This window comes from Coenobita brevimanus, chromosome 80 (genome assembly GCF_032717465.1).
Source record: "Coenobita brevimanus isolate Jiangsu-jjx chromosome 80, ASM3271746v2, whole genome shotgun sequence".
Lineage (NCBI taxonomy): Eukaryota > Metazoa > Arthropoda > Malacostraca > Decapoda > Coenobitidae > Coenobita > Coenobita brevimanus.
Genome location: NC_137033.1, coordinates 42,192,561 through 42,218,076, shown reverse-complemented (window position 1 = coordinate 42,218,076; position 25,516 = coordinate 42,192,561). Strand labels below are relative to the sequence as shown.

The window sequence follows — 25,516 nt, the reverse complement described above, 5'->3', positions numbered from 1 at the left end:
CTATTTGAGATTTTCCCTGGCCACCTCCAGAGTCTCACTCATACAGGTCTTGAAGTCCTGCACGTAATGGAGTAAGGTCTTGCTCTTGGCAAGGTTACTGCTCCAAGTCTCCTTAATCAAGCTAAGAGGACCCCGAACTCGATGGGCAAACACGAACTCGTTAGGAGAGAAACCCAAACTTTCCTGTGGTACTTCCCTCGTAGCGAACAGGAGGAACGGCACACCATGGTCCCAGTCAACAGAGTGCTCCAGACAGTACTTGCGGAGCATATTCTTGAGCATCTGGTGGCAACACTCCAAGGCATCTTGCGTCTCTGGATGTTAGGAACTGCTCTTGATGTGTGTGATGCCAAGTTGAGGAAATGACTGCTTGAAGATGTTGGAATGGATATTAGACCTTCTATCTGACTGAACCTCCCAGGACAAACCAAACTTTGTAAAGAAATCTAGCAAAACTCTAACCACTGCCTTAGCTTCGATAGAACGTAGAGGTATCGCCTCAGGGTACCTCGTGGAGGGGTCAATGATAGTGAGCAGATATGAGTTACCACTAGAAGTTGGGGGAAAGGGTCCCACCACATAAATAATTAAGCTGGAAAAAGGGGGATCAATGGCATGAATGGGGACAAGTGGGGCCTTAGGGACAGACTGATTTGGCCTATCCACTCCTTGACACTTATGACAATGTTTGACAAACTTTGCCATATCCATTGCCATGTAGGGCCAGCAGAATTCCGCATGCAGCCTCTCCATGGTCTTCCTTACACCCATATGACCTGCAAATGGAGTAGAATGGGCCAGTTGAATTAACTCCTGCCTGCACTCATTAGGTACTACAATCTTATGGTAGTCCCACATCCCATCATCTACATTCACATGTGGAGGTCTCTGTCTCCACAAAATCTCGTCTTTCACATGAAAACATCCACCCTTCTCCTTCTCAAAATCATCCACTGCACACAACTTCAACCTCTGAATCTCCTGGTCTCCAGACTGCAACTCCTTTAACTTCTGAAGGTTCTCCTCCAATGCAACAGGTAGAATATCTTCCAAAGAACCCAGAAATGTATCTGCCAAAGATGTCTCATTGTCCGATTGTTTCGTGTCCTCGGACGTAGGACTAACTGTTGCCTCTGGTACGATAATGCAGGACACACTACAAGCAACCTTCTCCTGTCGACTCCTCTTTGCACGTGACATGGACCTAGTCACTGCACAAACTGGGAATGCCTCTGCATCAATGGGATCAACCTGCAGAGGAACTTCGGGCACTGGCACCTCCGACAAAACTGGAGTGGTAATCTCACCTCTCACTAGGTCATTGCCAAGAATTAAATGAACACCACTCTCTAATAAATAATCTACAACACCCAATCGTGCCAATCCATCAAACAACTGGCATTTACCTCACAAGAAACTAGTGGCACAGTCTTTGCACCTGTTACTCCCCTAATCAGAACAAACTCTCCTCCTGCAACATCAAGAACTTCATTATTTGGCCTTACCCACAAAGAAATTGAAGAACCAGTGTCATGAAAAATGCATACCGGATGCTGCACGCCATTCACCTTCACCAAACCAGAATACAGGTAGGGGGCATACGAAGAAGCAGGGGTAACACTGCTCATCACCGCCTGTACCACATCTCCTAAAACAGTGGGCTCCAACACAAATTTGGCCTCCTTCTTCCCACCTTCCGGAACAACATCAACCCTAAAAGGGAGTAAAATATCAGAGTTTCCCTGACTAACAACTGGGGAATCAACTGAAGGGGTAACCACGGGAGCTCCACGAGAAACAAAGCTCATTGGCTTCTCAGCACCTGACTTTTGCCAACATCTATCTACAGTGTGACCTGGCTTCTTGCAATATGAGCAAGTAAATGGGTGGTGTGTAGTTTTTGGGGAAATGTGAGGTGTATCAGGTTTGGGTGAGGAGTAATTTGTGGAGTTGGGCTTCTGAGATGGTTGTTTGGGGAACTGAGAGAGGTAACATTTCTGAGGAACACTCCTAGGAACTTCCTTACCCTTACTCAAATTCTTAAACAAAAAATAATCGTCTACAGAAACTGCCACCTCAGCAGCATTCTTAACTTTCTTATCAGCCAGGTAAGTTCTTAAACCTGTATCAGTCTTATCAAGGAAGTTCTCGAGGATAACAAGTTCCTTAAGCTTAACATAAGTTTCTGAGATATCCTCACTTCGCATCCATTGATTAAAAGCATCAGTCATCTGCCTACTGAACCCTACAAAAGTGTCATGAGGGTGCTTCCTACAATTCCTAAACTTCTGCCTGTAAGCTTCAGGTCTCATCTCGTATGCATGCAGTATGGTTTTCTTTAATACCTCGTAATCCTGTGATTCTTGGTGGCTAAGACTGTCATAGGCCTTCAATGCTTTACTTTTGATTACTGGCTGAACTAAAGATGACCAGCTATCTCTGGTCCACTCGTTACCTGTAGCAATCTTCTCAGATCGGTCAAAGAACTCCATGACTAAACACTCATCGAATGGGGGAACTAATTTAGTGGGTTCAACGGTCCTAAATTCTGAAAAAGAATGGGGAAAATTGGTTGGGGCACTTGGGCAATTCATTCGCATTTCATAGTCAAGCTTTATCTGCTGCAGTTTGGTATTCTCCTCCTTCTTCTTCTCCCTCTGAAGCTGTAGTTTAAGCTGTAACGTCCTATTCTCCTCCTCCTTCTTCTCCCTCTGAAACTGTGGTTGAAGTTGTAATGTCCTATTCTCCTCCTCCCTCTTCTCCCTCTGAAGCTGTAGTTGAAGCTGTAACATCTAATACTCATGATCGTGCTTAGCCTGCTCTGCATCAAAAAATTCTTTCTGGTGGATAATAGTGTCCTCAGCTGAACTATCATGGGATGAATGAACTGATCTAGAAACTGATTTAAGGTCTGGCATGGATCCAGGGACTTTATATTGTTGTGAAGGGGGATTTGCCAGTTAGGTAGTCTCGTACCTTCGAGACGTTTCTGGTACCGTAAGTTCGGTACGAGTCAGTGTTGCCAGTTTGCCTGGTGTTTATGAGCGTACTTATTTCGTAAGTTAAAAATTCATTTACTTTTGTTCTCTTTTCCTTTATAATGTTTTATTTAAGTAATTGCTTGTTAAATTATGTAACATAAGTTCGTATGGTTGATGATTTAGAGTGCTATGTAATGTAAGACAACTCTAGAATGTTTTGATGTCTCGTAGTTGGTAACTGTTGTTGCTAGGGGCTGACGAAGACAGTATGTCCTAGAATGTTGGAGAAGTGGACGTTTCTAGAACAATGCAAGCTTATATAAGGATGGGGTAGAGATTATTACAAGTTTAGTGAGGTGTCAAGTCAGTTTGGAGTTTAGTCGGGTTTCAGGTCAGTTTGTGTGAAGTGCAGTCGGTTTTGCAGCAGTGTCAGTGTCAGTGAAGGTTGTATATTTATGGTACTTGTGAAAACAGTGACGGGTTATTGAAGTTTGTTTATCACTGGGACTTGAGAAGACAGTGAAGGGTATTAAGTGTAATTACTGTCAGTGAATATAATTTTCAGTACTTGTGTAATAAGTGAAGTGTTAGCAAGCATTAAGCGTACTAACTGTGAAGTGTTGTTAAACATTAAGTGTAACTGCAATCTATAAAGCGTGTATAGCTCCTGTGCTTGTGAGAACAGTGAAGTTGAAAAGCATTAAGTGGAATTATTTGAAAAATAAAGACAATGATCTTTAAGGAGCCAGTGTTTATTCTTGCCTCAGCTGATCTTGTGTACTGCACACCTAAAGGCTTACCATAAGAACAACAACTCACTGGGCAACGTCCTTCCTGTACTGTACTACTGCTGTTGAGCCTGTGGCAGTGTGGGGACTGGGACGTAACACTGGTGTCAGGAGTGAGGATTATTATTCAGGGCTGCAGTGAGTCTAATCTTCGACATGGAGCAAGAAGGTGTCAAGGCAAGAGGCCAAGCTAGGCAGGAAGAGGTATCGCTGGGAGGAATTATGAAACTTTTACAAGCACCCCAAGGACAATTACAGGCACAGAGTGTAAAACCAGAGGCAAAGAGTGTAAAACTAGAGGCACAGAGCGAAAAACTTAGAGGCACAGAGTGAAGGACAGAAACAACTCCAAGCACAGTTACAGGCCCAAAGTGAAGTGCTCAGGAATGAATTTTAAGAACAGTTACAAGCACAAAGCGCCCAACTACAGGCAGCACAGAATGCAGGACAGCAAGAAATCAAAGAACAATTGCAGGCACAGAACGAAGAACAGAAAGAACGATATGAACAGCTTCAGGAGGCACTACAGCAGCAACAGAAGGAATTACAGCTGAGAATGCAAGGACAGCTAGATGCTTTCATGGGGGAAATGAAGGAAGAACAGGAACAATTGAAGGAGGAGCTATATGCTGAGCTACGGCAGCAGAAGTATGAGGTAAGAAATAATGTGATAGAGTGTAAACAGCATGTAGACAAACAGTTGAAGACAGTTAGTGAGGAAATAGTGACGGAGTGCAAACAGCATGTGGACAACCAGCTGAAGATTAGTGAGGGAATAGTGACAGAGTGCAGACAGCATGTAGACGACCCGTTGAAGTCAATTAGTGAGGAAATAGTGACGGAGTGCAGACGGCATGTAGATAACCAGTTGAAGCATGTAGTCGACCAAGTGAAAATAATTAGTGAGAAAATTGAGGCTGTAGAAAAATATTGCACTGCTGAGCCTCAGGTTAGTGTACAGGAAGCATATGAAAGGAATGGACAGTGTATAGTGAATCTTGACGGATCCCGGGCATCTGAAGATGGCATTGCAGGACTAAATAATCAGAATGCAGAAGTTGTAAGTCCCGGACTTAATTATGATGCCTCAGTTATTAGGCCCCAAACCAGTGAAGTGCATGGCTATAATAGGGATCCCGTTAAGAAGGAACCTCAAGAAAGTGCTGGTAGTGTATCTTGGGAAGCTTACCGTGCACAGTTTGAGTTATTTGCGGATCAGAATGGTTGGGATGATAAGAGGAAGGGTGCAGAAGACCCATCACTGAAGAAATGCAAGAGAACCTTGATTAATAGTGTGCGAGAAGACAGGACAGATGACATGCAGCATAGTAGGAATGGGAATCATAGGAAGAAATGCAACTGTACTGTAGTGACGGGGCTGGAGTCGGACGAAGAAGACCTGGGGAGGATGCAGATGGAGGGTGCAGATTTACAACCAGTGCTGGAGTGGCTGCAGCAGAGTGCAGTGCGACCATCATGGGGAGAAGTTTCCAGGTTGGGCCCTGGGACCAAAAGCTGCTGGAGTCAGTGGGACCTTCATTGGAATGGACTACTGGAGCGTCAGTGGGAGATGCTCAATGGCCTCAGTGAGTGTTGGCAACTCGTGGTTCTGAAGAAAATGAGGTCTGAGATCTTGGATGAGTCCCATAACAAGATCACTAGTGGGCACCTGGGAGTGAAGAAAACTTTAAGCCGGCTGCGACAGGGGTTCTACTGGATTGGCATGCGTCAGGATGTTGAAGAGTGGTGTCGGGCCTGTGATGTGTGCTGTGCCAAGAAGGGACCCAAAAAACGTGGTTGTGCCCCTCTTCAGCTGTACCAAGTGGGTGCACCGATGGAAAGAGTTGCGGTGGACATTGCTGGACCTTTGCCACTCACTGAGAGAGGAAACCAGTATATATGTGTTGCCATGGACTACTTCACAAAGTGGCCAGAAGCCTATGCCATCCCCGATCAAGAGGCTGCGACAATTGCTCAGGTGTTGGTTGATCAGTTTTTCTGTCGTTTTGGGATGCCACAAGAGCTACATCCAGACCAGGGTAGAAACTTCGAGTCTGCTGTGTTCCGTGAGTGCTGCAAATTATTGGGGATGAAGAAGACCAAGACGACCCCCCTAAGGCCACAGTCAGATGGGATGGTGGAGAAATTTAACTGGACCCTGGGGCAAGAACTGGATTGATGGACAAACAGACTGGGACCAGAAATTACCTGCTTTGCTGATGGCATATCGGTCTGCATCCCACGAGTCTACTGGCTACACTCCTGCAAAACTGATGCTGGGCCACGAGTTACGTTTACCTGTCAACTTGTTAATGGAAAGACCACCTGGTGAAGAGCTGACTACAGACACCACCGGCTATGCGAAGCACCTTTAGGAAAAGCTGGCTAAGGTACATCATCAAGTGCGAGGAGCCCTCAAATTTTCAGGAGAAGTGATGAAATGAAAGTATGATGCCAAGGCAAGTGAAGTGAGCTTCAAGGACGGTGACCAAGTTTGGTTATACAATCCTCAGTGTAAGAAGGGACAGTCACCAATGCTGCAGAGCCCATGGGGCGGGCCTTACACTGTGTTGGACCGCCTGTCAGACGTAACATATCGGATTTGGTGAGGCAGGAAGTCTTGCCCAAAGGTGGTATACTTGAATCATATGTGGCAGTACCATGGGCCAGGACAGTACAGCTGGGACGTCTCCGAGAAATCGTGCTCTCCCGCAGCCGAGGATGTTGAGGACCAAGGAGCTGAAGTGCATGAAGATGGTGACAGTTTCCCGAGAGAAGAATTGAAACAAGAAGAGGACCAAGACCTTCCTGGAGGAGTGGATTATGTGGAGGAACAAGGACATCGTCGGAAGCGGCATAGAAGAAGACCTGATAAGTTGAAAGATTATCTTGTGTATAGTTAGATGTTTCATTAGAATTAGGGTTTATGTTTATGTTTGTGTATACTGTGTAGTTTTGTCGGGACGACAAAGAACTAGGGAGGGGGTAGTGTTATGAAGGGGGATTTGCTAGTTAGGTAGTCTCGTACCTTCGAGACGTTTCTCGTGCCGTAAGTTCGGTACGAGTCAGTGTTGCCAGTTTGCCTGGTGTTTGTGAGCGTAGTTATTTGGTAAGTTAAACATTCATTTATTTTTGTGCTCTTTTCCTTTATAATGTTTTATTTAAGTAATTGTTTGTTAAATTATGTAATTTAAGTTCGTATGGTTAATGATTTAGAGTGGTATGTAATGTAAGACAACTCTAGAATGTTTTGATGTCTCGTAGTTGGTAACTGTTGTTGCTAGGGGCTGATGCAAGACAGTATGTCGTAGAATGTTGGAGAAGTGGACGTTTCTAGAACAATGCAAGCTTATATAAGGATGGGGTAGAGATTATTACAAGTTTAGTGAGGTGTCAAGTCAGTTTGGAGTTTAGTCGGGTTTCAGGTCAGGTTGTGTGAAGTGCAGTCGGTTTTGCTGCAGTGTCAGTGTCAGTGAAGGTTGTATATTTTTGGTACTTGTGAAAACAGTGACGGGTTATTGAAGTTTGTTTATCATTGGGACTTGAGAAGACAGTGAAGTGTATTAAGTGTAATTACTGTCAGTGAAGATAATTTTCAGTACTTGTGTAATAAGTGAAGTGTTAGCAAGCATAAAGTGTACTAACTGTGAAGTTGTTAAACATTAAGTGTAACTGCAATCTATAAAGCGTGTATAGCTCCTGTGCTTGTGAGAACATTGAAGTTGAAAAGCATTAAGTGGAATTATTTGAAAAATAAAGACAATGATCTTTAAGGAGCCAGTGTTTATTTTTGCCTCAGCTGATCTTGTGTACTGCACACCTAAAGGCTTACCATAAGAACAACAACTCACTGGGCAACGTCCTTCCTGTACACAGTACACTGTGTTGGACCGCCTATCAGACGTAACATATCGGATTCGGGGAGGCAGGATGTCTTGCCCAAAGGTGGTACACGTGAATCGTCTAAGGCAGTACCATGGGCCAGGACAGTACAGCTGGGATGTCTCTGAGGAATTGTGCTCACCTGCAGCCGAGGATGTTGAGGACCAAGGAGCTGAAGTGCATGAAGATGGTGACAGTTTCCCGAGGGAAGAATTGAAACAAGAAGAGGACCAAGACCTTCCTGGAGGAGTGGATTATGTGGAGGAACAAGGACATCGTCGGAAGCGGCATAGAAGAAGACCTGATAAGTTGAAAGATTATCTTGTGTATAGTTAGATGTTTCATTAGAATTAGGGTTTATGTTTATGTTTGTGTATACTGTGTAGTTTTGTCGGGACGACAAAGAACTAGGGAGGGGGTAGTGTTATGAAGGGGGATTTGCCAGTTAGGTAGTCTCGTACCTTCGAGACGTTTCTCGTACCGTAAGTTCGGTACGAGTCAGTGTTGCCAGTTTGCCTGGTGTTTGTGAGCGTAGTTATTTGGTAAGTTAAACATTCATTTATTTTTGTGCTCTTTTCCTTTATAATGTTTTATTTAAGTAATTGTTTGTTAAATTATGTAATTTAAGTTCGTATGGTTAATGATTTAGAGTGGTATGTAATGTAAGACTGCTGTTGAGCCTGTGGCAGTGTGTGGACTGGGACGTAACAATATGGGTCTGTGCCAAACAGTCGGTGGCAGATTAAGTTAGTTAACAGGAAGACATTACCTGACTCACTCTGAATTTCAAGAGCCTGGGCAACTAAGGTTAGCTCCTGCCTCTGCAATCTCCCAACTTTATCCTCCGTTGGTCCTGAGTTGAAGTCAACTGCATCTTGCTGACTCACAATATGTAGGGGCGCAACAGTAACATCACTAGTTCTACTCTCTATGATGACAACCACAATGAATCAGTAATAAACAGAATATCAGTATTACCTTGGTGAGGTAAAGCCAGTTTATTTGTTATGAGATGGGAGTAGGCAACACAAGATAAATAAATCTGACTGCGTAAAAACTGAGAAAAGCTAAGTGAAAAGGGAACTGAACAAACAGTTAAGTGATAAAAAAAAAAAAAAACACTAACCCCAATTTCGCAACACAGGTCAGAGAGTAAATTAAAGTTAGCTGACGTAAGCAAGTGAAAAATAAACACAATGAAAAATACCTAATATAATACAAGCTAATAATATTTACAATAATTACAATGAGACAATGAAACACAAAAGAGAAAAGAGCTAGGCAAATTAATCTTCCCCATACTCCAAACGTTATAAATATTGCTGGTGAATACAGATCTTTATGTCACCGGTTTAAGCATCACCAAAAGCCACTGATATATATATATATATATATATATATATATATATATATATATATATATATATATATATATATATATATATATATATATTCCTGAAAGGAAGTTTTGTACACATAATCCTTAGCGGTGCTTCACGGTCAGTACACCTTTATTCTCTTATACCACATTTACAGCATTTCAGTACGGACTTAGTTTCTATTAGCAACATTCAAGTACATTTAAATGTGTTATAGGGAAAGTATATTGGTAAGGAAGAGTTGCTATGAAATTTCCGTACCGAGCTAGGATCTGGGGAAATAATGACCCGGTCTGCCGTTTATTGCAGCGTAATGTTTGCTATTTACTCTCAAACACGCCTTTTTACCCCTTGCTGCCCTGGTTCAAAGACTGCCATTATGAACCGGAGCACTGACACAAGCCAATTACTGACACACGCTCGTTATTACACTCACTTGTTAATACACACACCCTTCGTCATTACACTCGTTATTACGGATCCCGTTGTTACAATACTCTCGTTCTTCTAGACTCTTGTAATTACACTCGTTATCAGGATCCCTCGTTATTACACCCATTATTAGAACCCCTTGTTACTACACTATTACATTCCGGTTGTTAGGAACTCTCGTTTATACACTTCTAGTTATTAGGCCCCACGTTATTAAGATATCGCATTATTTCACTCGATATTAAGATATCACGTTATTACTCTCGTTATTAGGGAATCTCGCTGTTACACTCGTTATTTTCTAATTACACGTTATTTGGTCATCTCGTTATTAGACACGTTATTAAAATATCTTATTATTACACACTTTATTACACCCCGTTATTACATGCGTTTTTTAAGGAAATCTCGTTATTACACTCATTATTGAAATTATTTGTTACATTCGTTATCAAAACAGCTCGTTATTTAGATGTCTCGTTTGATATCTCCATTTTGAAGTATCTGGTTATTCGCTATTACACTCGTTGTCAAGATATTTCGTTATTATACTCGTTATTAGGATGTCTCGTTATTACGGTAATTCTTGATTACACTTCCTGTTAAGATATTTTGTGAATATATTTGTTATTAAGGTATTTCGTTATTACACTCGTTATCAGGACCTCTCATTATTACACTCGTAATTAAGGTACCTTTTTTACACTCTTTATTAATATATCTCGTCATTGCGTTCGTTACTAAGATATCTAGCTATTACACATAATTAATGTATCTCGTTATTGTTCTCGTTATTATGAACCCACATTATTACACGTTATTAGGTACTCTCGTTATTAAAGTGTGTCATTACACTAATTATTATGAATTCTCATTATTACACTCGTTACTAGGACCCCCTTGTATCAGGTCATCTCGTTACAAAGGTCTATCGTGATCACACTCGTTATTAGGACATTTCGTTATCACACGTTCTTAGGACATCTTATCAAAGTATCTCGTTATTACACTCGTTATTAGAACATGTGATTATTAAGGTATCTCGTAATTATTCAATATTAGGACCCCTGTTAATTACACTTATTATATCGTCTCGTTATTAAGCGTTATTAAGTTATCTCGTTATTACACTCTTATGATATCTCGTTTTTACGCTTGTTAATAAAACACCTTATTACACTAGTTATTAGGGCATATCGTTATTGCACTCATTAAGATATCTAGTTATTACTTCTTGTTATGACATCGTTATTACAGGCTTTCATTATTGTAGACAGGTTCAGTCACCCCTTCTCCCTGAGGACGTCATTATTATTTGATGGACGTCAGTGAAACGTCACATGTGTATGTTAGTGGTTTGTAGGCATGCCTTGCGCTATGTTATTTTTTGCAGAAAGCTATAGTGATCCCACAAAGAACAACAATGGGTTGTATTATCATGGAGATATGCTATAGGGAAGGTCCAGTGGCAATGATAAGAACGATCTGTGGTCGGTTCTGTGGTTAATATATCAGAGCTCCCTAACAAAGGCACGTTTTGGGTCTGCAGTTTTTATATGTATTGTTAGGGATGCTTCACATCTATGTTGTTGTTGATATCATTATTTTTATTAAAGCATACAACGTATATTCAGCAGTAAAGGGGTGGACAACAGGCCTGGTGGCCCAGGGATGAGGTGAGGGGTAGTGTGGTGTCGGACGGGGGGAGGAGTCGGGTCGCTAGTGGCTGGGAGAGAGGGGGTGCAACTGGGGTAGTGGTAGGGAGTTAGTGACGAGCTGTCGACGGTGGGACAGGGACAATGTGGTTAGCAGATACGCAGACACAAGAACATAGTGGACTAGTAGTAGAAGCAGCAGTAATAGTATTGTGGGGGAAATTAGACAGAGTCAGGGGGAAAAGGGGGGTTAGCAATGGCAGTGTCAATAATGGTAGTAACAGATTCAGCAGTCTTGTGCAAACGTTGTCGGGGAGTGATGATGTGATGAATAATGTAATACAGTAGGGGTTATAGGACCGGACGACTAGAAACCCCATAAAGAACATGACAGCTCACAGTAAGAGGATACCGGGAAGTAAGAGTAATAGAAGAGGTAGAGACTGAAGGAAAATAATGCACATGTGAGGTCAAGCAACAGTTAAGACATGGATAACAAGGCAGAGCAGGATACCACAGCTGTATCTTCGTCGACTCATTTTGTGTTGCTTGCTTCTAATTTCATCTGGTTATAGTTAAATACTGGTGAATGCTCTCCGCTGCCCATCACAATGTGATTTATTCATCTATAGTTTAACATTATTTTATAACCATCTGCACAGCTACTGTGGGAATCAGCATTAAATCTACAATCTTTCTATATTACAGGTATAATCAATCCAGGAATAACATATTCACAAAAATATCACTGCAATGATAATGGCCAGTTGCAGCTTATATTCAAATGGCACGGTGCTTTATTTGTATGATGAGGATCTGAAACTGATGGGTCGTGTCTGGACCAGTTTCACAGGACTCCATGATAACAAATTAGTCTGTTATATTACAGTATATGCTATGTATGTTACAGACGCATAAAGTTTTGCAGGTGAATAGCACGGAAATGTTTCGAATCCAGTTTCATTAAGTTTCTCACCATTCGCCTCGTAGCTCAGTACCAAACTACCACTCACGGTTGTCCATTCTCCTGTCCTCTCTCTAACCCTGACTGGGTTAAGAAACTTAGTTATGTGGGTGTACCTTGGTATTGGTACTGAGATTCAACAAATAATTTTTGAGAAATTGAAAATAAAAAAGGCAGCCCCATGACTGAAAGTGCTAAATGGGAATGTACAGTATTTGGCCGATTTTGACCAAACTCAGTGGATATGTAATGGGTCATGCTTGAACGTGATTTGCATAGTATCAGTGATGTTGACCTTCATCTCAAGATCACATGTCAATATCCATTTACTCCTTGACGGCGGGGCGTCACTTTCGTGACACTCAGGCGCAATGGATCGTACCGTGGGGGGTCACTTTTGGGATTCTGTGTTATTTTGAATTCTCCTGGGCTTTCAAATGGTGACTTGTATCATCTATCAGTACTGCCGGTGTCCAACAATAGTCAGCACTGATAATGTCATCTGGACTCCCATCCATTGTTGACAATTTAGCTATTTATCCCCATTCTTGACTCCCCTCCCTACCTCCCCTCCATTACCGTCTCCTCTAGCCTGCCCAGCTGTGCTCTGCTAAACAAATCTTCCCCGGAATTTTCCACTGATTTCTTCCATTGAAATAAGCCCTATGCCCTATTCTTATACAAAATAATATATACCAAAAAAATATAAAGTAACTGATAGTGCCATACACCGGGAGTTGGCTAATTATCACTTGGCAACACACCATGTGCACTTATTCGCTAATTTTCCCTGGTAATTTCCCCTTGAAATATGCCGTATAATCTAGTCTTGTAATAAAAATATATATAAGAAAGGAAGCGAGAAGCCTAAGTGATATTTACATTCACCTGGAGCTACCTAATTTCCTGCCTATCATTTCATAGCATATAAATTAGCAGCTGTCACCTCGCTGATGTTGTCAACCCTTGGCAGCCCCATATCCACCTCGTCATTTAGTTCAGTGTTGTTTCTTGAGATGAAAGCACGTAGCACTCCCCACCATTTCTGCCACTTCTAGAGGGCCCTGTGACCTCTACCCCTACTAAACCTCGTGTGGGAAGGGGTAAAGGACTAAATGACTCTGTTGTGGAGCGTGAACTGGCTAATTTATCCATGATAATGATGGACAGTGACTACAATCTTTCTGGTGAATCGTGTGATGAGCCAGTGGAGGAAATTGTGAATAACTCCAAGTGTTTCAGTGTCCCAAGTTCATCCTGGCTCCAAGGAAAAGGAGCCCTTATTTACTGGAAGTGACAGTGTATAACAGTGTAAATAAAATAGAAATGTAAATAATTACTAATATAAGAATATGAGTACAAATACTTGGAGTAATGACAGTCAAAGCTTTGCTCTCTGCTCTAGTTTACTGAACGAGAAAGTTACCTGGAGTGAAAATAAACTACTATTACGGAAGGAAACGTGTAGATAAATACTGTATATATATATATAAGTGTAATAAAGTAATAGGAATATAAAGTGCGAGTATGTTTATGAATAATAAATGACAGAATACCACCAGGGAATGAGCGCAAGTGGGAAGCTCGTACGCACTCGTAATTTTCATTGCTTTCACAGTGTTTTTTTTTTTTGGTGCATGGATTCCAAACTTCTTGAAAATCATAGAATAGTGTTTCTAGTGATAATATCAGGCTGTGGTAATCATATTACGGGGTGTCGGGAAGTGTGAAGTGGAGAATTCGTTACCCAACTTCAGAAGTCTCCACAAGTCCTACGGTACTCGACGAGGGCTCAACAAACATCCCAGAGAAAGCTGAAGGTATGTGCCATATGCACATATAATTATAATATTCTAGGACTAATAACAGATTTTTGGCAAATATTTTTAAAAAGTCAGTCGGAGCGCGAATTTCCTCGCGGGACATGCAAGGAGAGCAAAAACATGACCGCGGTGTAGGGGTTAAATAAAAAGTCATACCAAAAGTCCCTTTATATTACGACTACAATGATAAAAGTATTTTCATCTGTAATGTGGAGGTCTTTGAATACTGCATCAACAACTTCAGACTTCTTTAAGAACTCCACATCCTATGGAGTTCTTATTTATCTTGTAGACATTACTTCTTTTTTGTGGGGTATGGGGAGGGTAGGTCTAGAAAGCTGGCATTCCAAGACTGTTCAAGGTGGACTGGAAATTTTCAGGAGTGATGTTTATTGCCTGCAAGCTTCTTCTGGACCTTTATTTTCCTTAGCACTAGCACCGCACTAGCGCCCTCTATGTTTTTTTTTTTTTTTCCATTATTTGTTCCCCTGTGCAGCAAAAACCATTGAATCAATTGCTTTGCAAATGTTCCAGTATGTAACAGTCAACTTATACTAGTGTGCTTGGGTAGTGATATAGAGATCCAACAAATACTTTTTTGAGATATTGAGGAGAATCAAAATGGCCACTTCATGCCCGAAAGTGCTAAATCGGAAATTATTTGGCCGATCTTAACCAAACTCAGTGGAAATGTAGTGGGTCATAAATGAACATGATCAGCATAGCATGAATGGCCTTGGTCTTGTTATCAAGGTCACAGGTCAAAACCTGTAAAAAAAAATTTGAGATGAACCAAAATTCCCTTAATATTAAGTCTACTATGACAACAAAAGTATTTTCATCTGCAATACGGAGTTCTCTGAATATTGCTTCAGCAATTTCAGAATTGTAGTTCTGTTCTTGTTATCTCAAAACTGTTTTGAATACTTTGGGGAGGCTTTTCCACCTAGACTGGTTATATATAGATTTACTCAATTTCTTAAAAACTAGAGGCGAATAGTACAATTAATAAAACTGTCCGAACTTTTCGAACTATTGGGGTAACATAAACTTAAATTAGAACAACCAAGTTCTTTATTGTCATACCATTGGGGACTCTAGGCCAACATTAATAATCTTTGTGAATATCAATCAAACCCCTAGGAAATATCCCCTAATATCCAGTTGGGCCCAGGGAAGATTGCTGGATTCGTCCTGGGGTCTCCAGTCTGGCACAGTTCTTTCCTGTTTACAGTGCGTGGCTAAGAGTTCTAAACCTGAAAATCTTTGTGTATTTTACTTAAATAAAACAAACTTGGGGTTCATATAAAGCTTTCATTAACTACTTCAAAAGAAGAAGCGGGGCCAAGACACAGCAAATCCGTCTCCGGCAGTCATTTTAGTGCTAACGTATAAACACAACAGGATATCTAGCCAAAGATGTCACATATCAAATTTGGAGTCAATCCGGTGAAAGTTGACGATTTTATGCCCATTTGAAATTTTAGGCCAAACACCCTGACACTGGCCTCCCTACCACTCACTGAGTGATGACCCCCCTGATGTAATGAGGCATGTTATAGGATGCAGATTTAAAAGATGCAACTTTAAGTGTTGGTTTCATGTCGATATGACGAATTTGAAAGTAGTTCTCATGAAAAGAAATGATTTTTTTTTTTTTCTTTTTTTTTTTTTTTGGCTTACAGCCTGGGCCTTTGCCCATTTAGGCCCAAGATTTAAACAGGTGATCAGAGGGTGAAAGCCCGTCATCCCTGTTATTTTTATCAAAATCGCACCAGTACTTTTGGTGTAAAGTTGTTAAGTGACAGACAGACAGACAAACAAACAAACCGAGTGAAACAATACTCGTCCCCAAGCCCCTCCGGGGTGGGGACAGGTACCTAGAGACTTTCCTATGTTGAATAGAATAACCTAAAACAGCAAGAAGGCATTAAAAAGTATCCGCTAGTTAGGTATGGAAGGTAAAGCTGGATATGGTAAAGCGTTAGCAAGCCGAAATAGAGCAGAAAGTGTGGACTAGGCAGACAGAAGTAGGCAATACGATTTAGGATGAAGACGGTTAATACAGTGTAGTGGGGGTACCATCACTGAAGAGATAAGCTTTGTGTATAGGACTGTGTGAAGGTGTAGGTCAATTTTCCGAGCACTTCCACCTGGTAGAGCTGAAAATGGGTAAGACGGGGAGAATACTGAAAGTGGGATGAGCTGCTAAGTGATGAAAAACTTGAGGGGATCAAACCCTATGAAAATGGGTGCTATTGGTTGGACGTTTTTACCAAAATCAGAATTCCTTGGTGAGAACTACAAAAACAAGAGGAAGAACATATAACACTCGTGTTTCTTATCTGACAGTCTTCTGACATCATTATTAGTTACCTTCAACTGCTTGATGTTGGGTTTAGTTGTATCTCTAGTAACTGGGAAGTGAAATAAGAAATTGTAATTTTAAGGACTTAGGTTTGTTCATGTTCTTATTGTTGCACGGAGGTCATTACAACAAAAAATTCCAGATCTTCCCCTGCAGAACAAACCACAACGGTCAACTTTGCATCCGGGTCTCCAGCTGTACCACAAGATGAACATGGACCATGATGAAACAGACTCCATCCAAAAGCCTGAATGGTCCGAGAACCGAACTTGGGCTCTTTTAACTCTGAGATTTTTGGCCCTCTGCCGATTGTGTCTGTGCCAGATTCAGCTAGGTGCACAGAGAGCGCGCTGTTGCGCAGCGATTTTTGTACTTAATCGGCTACTGTTCACTAACTTTTCATGGTAGATTAATGAATGTGGTGAGGTTTTAAAGCTGAATAGTTGCTCTTTATCGTAGTACTAAAGCCTAACAGGATGAGTAGAAGTTAGCCAAAAAGGAAAAATTGCAAACCCTTCCATAGAAAAATATTTGTAAAATAAAAAGTGTGAGACGTGTGAAATTTGATAGCACCATGTCAATCTACAGTCAATTCCCTTTCTATTGATATATAGGTTATGGCAATTTATGTTAGTTTTCACAGAGGAAAGCAAAAGATCTCACTGTCATGCTGGCAAAATACTGTACCCATGTTGGTAATACCAATATTATTCATGGTAAAAACCTATTTATTATGGATATCTATCTGATGTACTCATCAGTGTAAAAACAAATAGTTGGAAAAGGATATACAGGATAGTGTTTGTGGAACAAGGCCAGATAGGAGATGAAAAACATGCAAAAAAAAATATATATATATACTGTTTCGTATGACTCGAATTCGAGTCATCAGAATCTCAATGGTTGAGTTTATGACGATGCAAAACTGCGTCGTCGGAATCTCAAAGGGTTAATTTCAAATTGGATGAAATAGTAAATGCATTACCTGTTCCCACAACCTGAGAAAAAAATCAAAGAAAATCTGCGTTGTATTATTAGCTGCTTGTGATGAATTTACTGACACTGCCGACAAAGCACAGGGGAAATCAGCCATAACATCTTAACTCTATTTTATGCTCACTAATCAACACACAAGATATTCTGTACCTATATTAAAATATCCTAGGATTTATATTTATTACACACACACACACACACACACACACACACACACACACACACACACACACAATTTTATTTGTCTTTCAGTCTGGCACTAACACCTCATCAGGGGAAACGATTAAAATAAGAGATGCACCGAAAATTTGGATATTTCCAAGTACAGAACCTAATTCGTCCACCTGATTTTCAGTCACATGTTGCTTATTAGCTCTCTCTCTCTCTCTCTCTCTCTCTCTCTCTCTCTCTCTGAGATGCACCGGAAATTTGGATATTTCCAAGTACAGACTGATTTCTCTCTCTCTCTCTCTCTCTCTCTCTCTCTCTCTCTCCATCGTCGAGGGATTTATGTGCGTGTGACAAACAATAACAATGTTGTTTATCTCAGGCCGTGCAGCCAGGTTGGTCAGTGAGGGGAGGGGAGTAGAGAGAAAGAGAGAGAATAAGCAACATGTGACTGAAAAGCAGGTGGACGAAATAGGTGCTGGGAAGATAAAACAACAAAAATAAAAACAAGGAAAAAGCAAGGAAATACAATACTGCATTTCCAAAATGTATATTATAAATGGCAATATCAAAAATAATCATGAATATTAACCTTCAGGTATTTATTATTTTATCTTATATTAAAGCAGCTTTACATACTACTGTAATCATTCAAAGAAATTTCTTTGAAACAATTCTCGACACTTTCAGAGAACAAACTCAGTGTGGTACAAATTTCTGCAAGTTTTTGTAAATTCTCTGTTCCAGATCAGTAATCAGCATAAAAAACTATATTACTATTCATTCATATCCATTCATGTTCCCGTATCCATTATATCAGATCACTTGCACATGCTTTAGTGCCTTGTTTTATGGGTCCTGAGGATAACTGATCATTATGGCCCAATAACGCCAATTCCTGTCACTGAAGAACTGGGCCGCCTCTACCCAGAATTCTCTCATGGGTGTAGGTACGGAAAGCATTTAGAGAATAAAATGCAAAGTAGGTGTTGAAATTTGTGTTCGAGTGCCCGCATTTGTAAGTCTTATGCATCACTGGGGAAATCTCGAAAGAGTGTAAGCATGGGAGAACACATGAAAATACATTCTATTGCACCTTCTTAATTATGTGGCCCTGATAGCACTGACCTCAGGCCTGGAGGACTGGTGTACATACATGTTTCTAACCTGCCCCCCATGGCTCTCATCTGTTATTATAATGTAACTGATTTATAATTAGTGATCAGTGGGGGCGCCCATCATCCACTCACTCAGTGTAGTGATACGAGCTACTCCAGATGACTTTCCATTGTGTGATTAGCCAAATGATTTCCTGTATGCCAAGAAATCATTAAATGTGTTGGGTGATAACCTTACAACAAACCAGTACCGTAGGTGTTTCCTACGTGTCAACAAGTGGGTTGGCGGAGGATTAGTGCCCCTCCCTGGAAAACAACTAACTGAAAAGACAAAATTAATGCCTCGGACAAGGACTGACCAACAGATCACGACCAAGGAACATTCAGAGGTCATGGTGTGTATTTCAACGTGGAAGTGAGGGGTGCGAATGATGAAGCGAAAGAGAGAGATTGTCTAGGTGCTTCATGATGCAGAAGTGGACATAATGAATTGACTCAGACTAAATGATGAGGTGAGAGTGTGAGAGAGTGCAAGTGTGGACTGGGTATATGTGCAGGGGTAGATGAGAATGAGAGGTCAAAGGAAGGTGTATGTATTGTTGAGTGCAGGAGATGGAAGGAGAATACAAGAGAGTATGGGTCTGTTGGTTCATGGATTGTTTTGGTAAAATTGAAAGTAGGAATACAAACGTGGGCTACTGTGTGTGTATATGCACCAATGGAAGACCGTGAGAGCAGTGAAAGAAGTGTTCTGGGCAAATAAGGAAGCGTGCATGAAAAAGTCTGAGAGGCGTGAGAGGGTGTTTTCAATCTCTCAGTAGCCGTGGGTCTGGAAATCGTTGGGACCCACAGGCCGGCCCTGGCATCATTTTTTCAAGTATCGAAAATCTATTTTTTTCCTTACTGAACTGAAGAGAAACGACTGGTGCACATGTCAATGCAATTTTCTGCTTTCTAGATCCATCCTGTGCTTCCTAATGAAGTGAGAAAATTTTCGCCAAATGGCCATTGAAAACTAAGCAAAGAAGTGAAAAAACATTGCACTAAGAAGTATCCATATTTTCACCCTAAAAAACGGCAATGGTGCTGAAATGGATTTGAATGACTAGATAAGTATATTATGAACAAAATCAGCACATAATATGGGAGATTTCATTAAAAAAAATTTGTGATTTTTTTAACATTTTTATGTTTATTGTGTTTATGCGAGAATCGGGTTATTTCTGTTGTCTGGGTGGTTTGGTTTGTGCCCAAAGGGAGGCAAGAGATCGTATTTTTAGACCCAAACTAGATAAGGGTCCTTCTTTGTGTATACAGGCTGAACCGCAGTAGTTAAAATTCGATACGACAAGCGATTAGCACCTCACACAAGGGAATTAGCTTGAAGGGAAGGGCAGGTTTTACATCCATCTATTCACCACAAGAACATCTGTGTTGCTGAAATGCTATGTAAAATGAACAAACTCAGTGAATAATATGTGTACCCATGAATAAAAACATCTTAAGAATATTTGTCCTCTTTTCCATTTTCCTAATGTTTATTCCTGTATGCATTTTTTTTTTTTACTATGGGTGGTATAATTCGTGTGGAAAGAGTGAAGCATGCTCTTTTCAATGTTTCAAAATAATGGGAACTGCTGTGTGTGTATAGGCTGAACGGTTGCCGCCAAGATTCAATGCGACCCGAGATTAGCACCTCACACGAGGGAAATAGTATGAAGAGTAAGGAAGATTTTAGATCCACATATTCACCACGAGAAAACCTCATACGCTGCTGAAATGCTTGTGCAAAACAATAAATATGTAAAATGATCAAATTCAATACATAAAATATGTACTTATAAATAATAATATAATTATGCCTCTTTTTTTATGTTCAAAATGTTTATTCCTGTATGTTTTTTTTTTTTTTTCTGTGAGTGGTTTAGGAAAGAGAGGAAAAGGAAAGAGAGGAGAAAGATAATGGTTGCGGCTGTGTAGGGACAACCGTTGTGGTCAAGGAATGATAAGGCCAGAGATAAGCACGGTGGTATGGGGAAGGAGGAATAAGGGGAGGGTGAGGATGTAAGTTGTAGTTGCTTGTACAGTAAACAAGGAATACAAATATTTTTTCTGCAAATAAAAACAAATAAGAGGAAAGCAGTATAATAAAAGTGATAATGACAAATAAAATGAGTAAAAGAAAAAAAATGATCTTATACGCTGTAGGGTTGGGGGTTTGGGGTTGCAGAGTGGTGAGAGGGAAAGAGGGTACGTGATACTTATCTCTCTCTCTCTCTCTCTCTCTCTCTCTCTCTCTCTCTCTCTCCTCCCTTCCCAGGTCAAAGGCAAACATTGATAAGCAGTCACTGTCTGGAAAACACACATTATTTTCTTGATTTTCTTGCTTTCTTATTCTTACTTACACTGACACATGAGGGAAGCAAAAGATGGACATCCATTCATGACTGATTCAAGAGATGTACTGAACACTAAATGGTTTGGTGGCTAGAGTAGGTATGTGTCAACATCTCTCAGATCTTCATTCCCATCCCAGATTTGTTCGTACCTTTTTACAGGGTGTGCCGCATCGACGACGCTGGCCATATTTTGGTAAAACAGCTTTCGACGCTAACAGCCATTTACAGGTAACTGGAGATGTGAATGGAAAAATAGAGAATGCGACGGTGGATGGAGTAGTTGGTGAGTAGGGCGTGCCTGCTGACGTGGACATTCATGCAAGGAGGGCGTTGTTGATAGCCAATACCCTCTTTAGGCACAAAATGATCCACAGGTATACGTGGCAAGTGAGAAGGGTAGGTGGTGAACTGAAAGAACGAAAAGTAATGATTGATTATGTTTGTGTGGATTAGAGAATGAGTAGGTATGTACTGGATGTCAGAGCATACAGAGGTTGAGGGAATGGACTTTCTGACCAGAACTTGGTGGTGATGAGAGTCAAGGTACAAATGCGATGGAGTGAAAGGGAGGAAGATATGGTCAATGCAAGTAGGGTGGAAAGGATGCAAGAGGATAATAAAAAGGGCAGAATATAAGAGAGAAGTGGAGGAGCGATTGGGTAAATATAATTTGGAGCAGATGGGGGAGATGGAATGTGTGTGCAAGATATTCACAGAAGAAATCTGTGCAGCATGTGAGGTGGTGTGCTGGGTAAAGAAAATGGTAGGGGATGTAAGGAACAGCTTGGTGGCATGAAGAGGTGAGAGAAGCTGTGACAAAAGAAGAAAGCAAATAGCGAGTGGATGGGAAGCAGAGGCATGGAGGACGTTGAAACAGAACAGAGAGTTATATGTAGACAGGAAGAGTGAAGTGAAAAGATTAGTAAGAGAGTAAGAAAGCAGTGGATGATTATTTTGAAAGGAACTTAAAAGTAAAGTGGAGAAAATGTAAGAAAATGTTGTGGAATGAAGTACAGAAAGTTATACGGGATGATAAGAAGATAGTAGGGGAGTAAACGATAAATAATGGTAGATTGATAGCGGACAAGGGGAAAAAGTGAGAAGATGGAGAAAACAGTTTAAGGAATTGTTAAATATAAGGGGAGCCACAGTAGCAGAATAGACATGGAAGATGTGTAGGTTGCGTTGGGATGAAAATGGAGTTCTGGAAGACTGGAATTCAGGTATCATTGTTCCCTTGTACAAAAGAAAAGGGAAAAAACAAGCGTATGGTAATCATAGGGGCATTAATTTGTCATCTTACTGTAATGGGAAGAGAGTTTGTTAGGATGCTTATTGACAGAGTTATGGAAATAACAAAGAAATTAGTTGGAGAAGAATATGGAGGCTTTAGGAAAAGAAGAAGTTGTGTGGATCAGATATTCATCATAAGGTCTTTAGTGGAAAAGTTTCTAGAGTAGAGAAGGAAGTTGTATGGAGTCATCATGGATTTGGAGAAAGCATATGACAGAGAACACAGACAAGGAATGAAAAAAATATAACGAATTATGGAGTAAATGGGAAGTTGTTGAATGCGGTGAAAAGTATGTATGAGAATGCTAAGGCTGCAGAGTATGTAGATGGTGAACTGGTGAATTTTTCTGACGGAATTTAGGATTGAAACAGGAATCTGTCATGTCTCCATGGCTGTTCAGTCTGTATATGGATGGTGGTTATAAGACATTCAAGGTTGGACAGTGGGTGTTGGAGCAGCCCTAATGACAGAGGGCAGGGTTTGGAAACTTCCAGTTCTGTTTTTTGCAATGATACTGTATTGTTAAGCAAGGTTTGCTGAATGAGTTTGAGAGATAGTGTAAGAAACAGAATCTAAAGGTGATTGTAGGAAACGTAAAGCTGTGGTTTTCGAGAGAAATGAAGTCATGCAGAGTGAGGGTGGATGATGACGAAATTGAAAATGTGAATACATTTAAGTATCTCGGTAGTGTGATGAGTAAGGATGGAAATGTAGAGGAAGAAGTGCTTGAAAGGATACAACAGGGAAGAAAGGTTGCTGGTTCTTTGAACACAGTTATGAGAAATACGGAAGTGAGCATGGAAGTCGTTTGCATGATAGTACTGTGACAGCAACTCTTACGTATGGAAGGGAAACTTGGACCTTGTTGGAAGGACACATGGAAGGACACAAACCAAGAGTAAGAGCAGTGCAAACGAGTTATTTGAGAGCAGCTTGTGGAGTTACGTGGAAAGACACTAACAAATGAGGAAGTGAAGGAGCGTTGTGGTGTGGATATGGATGTGAGAGAAATTGTTGGCAAATAACGTTAAGAGTGAATGTGAGTGAGGTGGAAGGGAGAAGAAGGAGGGGGAGACGGAGGATGAGATTGAGGGATCGAGTGGAGAGTTATATGAGAGAAGGGTATGAGCTGGGAGGAGGGCACCAAAATTGCAGGGGACAGGCGACATGGAGGTGATTTGTTTGTGGTCACTCCTTACGGGACTTGGGCGTCTGGCTATAGATAGACAGATAGATAGATAGTTAGAAATTGTATCAAGAATGAAGTAACCTCATTATACACTAAATAATAAGCAGCAACTACCTAAGCACATTGTTTTAAATTGCAGAAGATTAAGCTGCCATTTGGTTTCTAATGTATTTTGTTCACGGGGGAAAAACAAAAACAAAGGAAACCCTCACAAATTTTGATAATGTGGGCCGACCCCCATTATCAGGAAGTCAAACCAACTCATCTGGCCAAATAATAACAGTGGCCTGAAATACAGCTAAGGTGGAGGAATGAGTTACAAACTTGTGCTAAATTACATCATCAGCACTAAAACAGCTGTCACTCACGATATAGCACTGCAGACAAGCGGTAAGCTCAAATACATTATGTCTGAATGACCTCAATTTCCCTTTCTTTTAACAGAGAACAGAGCATATTCGATAACACATAATTTCAGATTACTGCACCAACAAAAATAATGCGGATCATGGAGGACAATAATGGTACTATGGTACTGTGGCAGAACAATATGTGAACCTACGGTACACAAAGCCAGATTCTTCTCATATCTGCTTTAGTCTTCTAACAGTGAAAACATTATGGAGTCAGGCAGCTGCATGTTCGCGTAGGCCATATTGAACCCTGGTTTGGAAATTACGTAATACTTAAATAAGAACTTATTGTGTATCATCAGCAACACAAAAACAGGTGTGATTAACCTTCTCCAGCCATGAGTTACGTGGCCTTCCCCTTGGCCTCCTTCACCCTGAGTTAACTCGTCCAGAGATCACCCTGTGAGCAGGATCAGCCCCTGGAAAGCAGGCCACGTGCCCATGTAGCTGGAGTTGGCGTTGACGTATTATGTGGGTAATAGGCCTCGAGTCCATCTCATGGAGTAGTCGCTTGTTATGAATCCGGTTGTACCAGCAATATCCTAGGATCCTTTGAAGACAGTACCAGAGGAGTCAATTCACTGCTTCAAGTCACTGTTTAATGTCCATGTCTCACAGTAAGACGGAGAACACCAGCACCCTGAAGATGCGAACTTTCGTCTTTCTACACAAATAACGACAGTTACAAATACCTGAAATGAGTGACCCCATAACCCGGTAGGCCAAACCAATGTGATGAGAGATCTTACCATCTGATCTACCATTGTTATGGACCACACTACCATGATAAGTTAATCTTTCCAGGTCTTCTGTATCCTCACCACATGTTTAGACAGATTGACCTGCTTCAACCAACAAGCCCGAAAATGTCTGGACCTTTGTCTGGGCCCAATGGGTTCACATTCTCGTGAAATTCCTCGACGGCACTCAGTAGTGTCTCCAGCAACTCCGTTAGGTTAACTGCATCATCAGCTAGGTCAAGGTCGATAACCCTGAAATTGTCAATTGATACCCCACAGTGAGATCAATTCACAGCCAGGTCCACCCAATTCGTACATGTGTTGAAAAGTGTGGGGGCAAGGACACATCCCTGTTTTACATTAGAACATGCTGGGAAAAAGTGGGATGTTCCCCCTCCCCCCCAAACTTGACATCACTCTCAGTGTTTAGGTACAAGCCAGCAATCAGCTGGATTACCCCTGTGGGGATAATCAATACTCAATAAATCAGGAGGTACTATGGGAACTAATGCGACTCCATTAGTTCCCATAGTACCTCCTGATTTATTGAGTAAAACATCTTCTTGAGATCCACATAGGCTGCTCTCAGACCTTGTCAAAACTCAAGACTGTTTTCTGCAAGAACTTGAAGAGCTAGGATACAGTCAACAGTAGACTTCTTGGGCGGGAATATGGATTGCTCAGGCCTCTGAAACTTCAGCAAATGGTCCTGGATACACATCAGGAGAATGTTAGCAAGAATTTTGCCCGGCACACTGAATGCTGTAATGCCACGGTAATTACTACAGTCATGGTGGTCTCCTTCTCTTTTCCAGTTAGGGGTGACCAACTCTCCGTCCAGTCAGGAGGAATTATACCAGTCTGCCAAACGGTTTCAATGACTGCATGTAACCCCCTGATCATGGCTTCGTCCCCAGCTTTGATCAT

The 25,516-nt window shown here is 41.1% G+C and overlaps 1 protein-coding gene across 1 annotated transcript; it reads right to left on the bottom strand.

Moving 5' to 3' along the window:
• On the bottom strand, window positions 1-25,516 carry LOC145409346 (uncharacterized). The gene is made up of 8 exons (XM_080279817.1): window positions 25,420-25,516; window positions 24,997-25,048; window positions 24,726-24,841; window positions 8,421-8,579; window positions 1,548-2,548; window positions 971-1,251; window positions 463-592; window positions 1-282 (listed from the first exon to the last, which is right to left on the bottom strand). The coding sequence occupies exons 1-8, from the start codon at window positions 25,514-25,516 to the stop codon at window positions 1-3; spliced, it is 2,118 nt and encodes a 705-aa protein (XP_080135943.1).

Coding starts and splice junctions, on each gene's coding strand:
- LOC145409346 (XM_080279817.1), bottom strand. CDS start 25,516: ATGATCAAAGCTGGGGACGAAGCCATGATCAGGGGGTTACATGCAGTC. Junction 24,842..24,996: donor AACACTGAGAGTGATGTCAA/GTTTGGGGGGGA, acceptor TGACAATTTCAG/GGTTATCGACCTTGACCTAG. Junction 593..970: donor GGAGACCAGGAGATTCAGAG/GTTGAAGTTGTG, acceptor CCCTTTTTCCAG/CTTAATTATTTATGTGGTGG.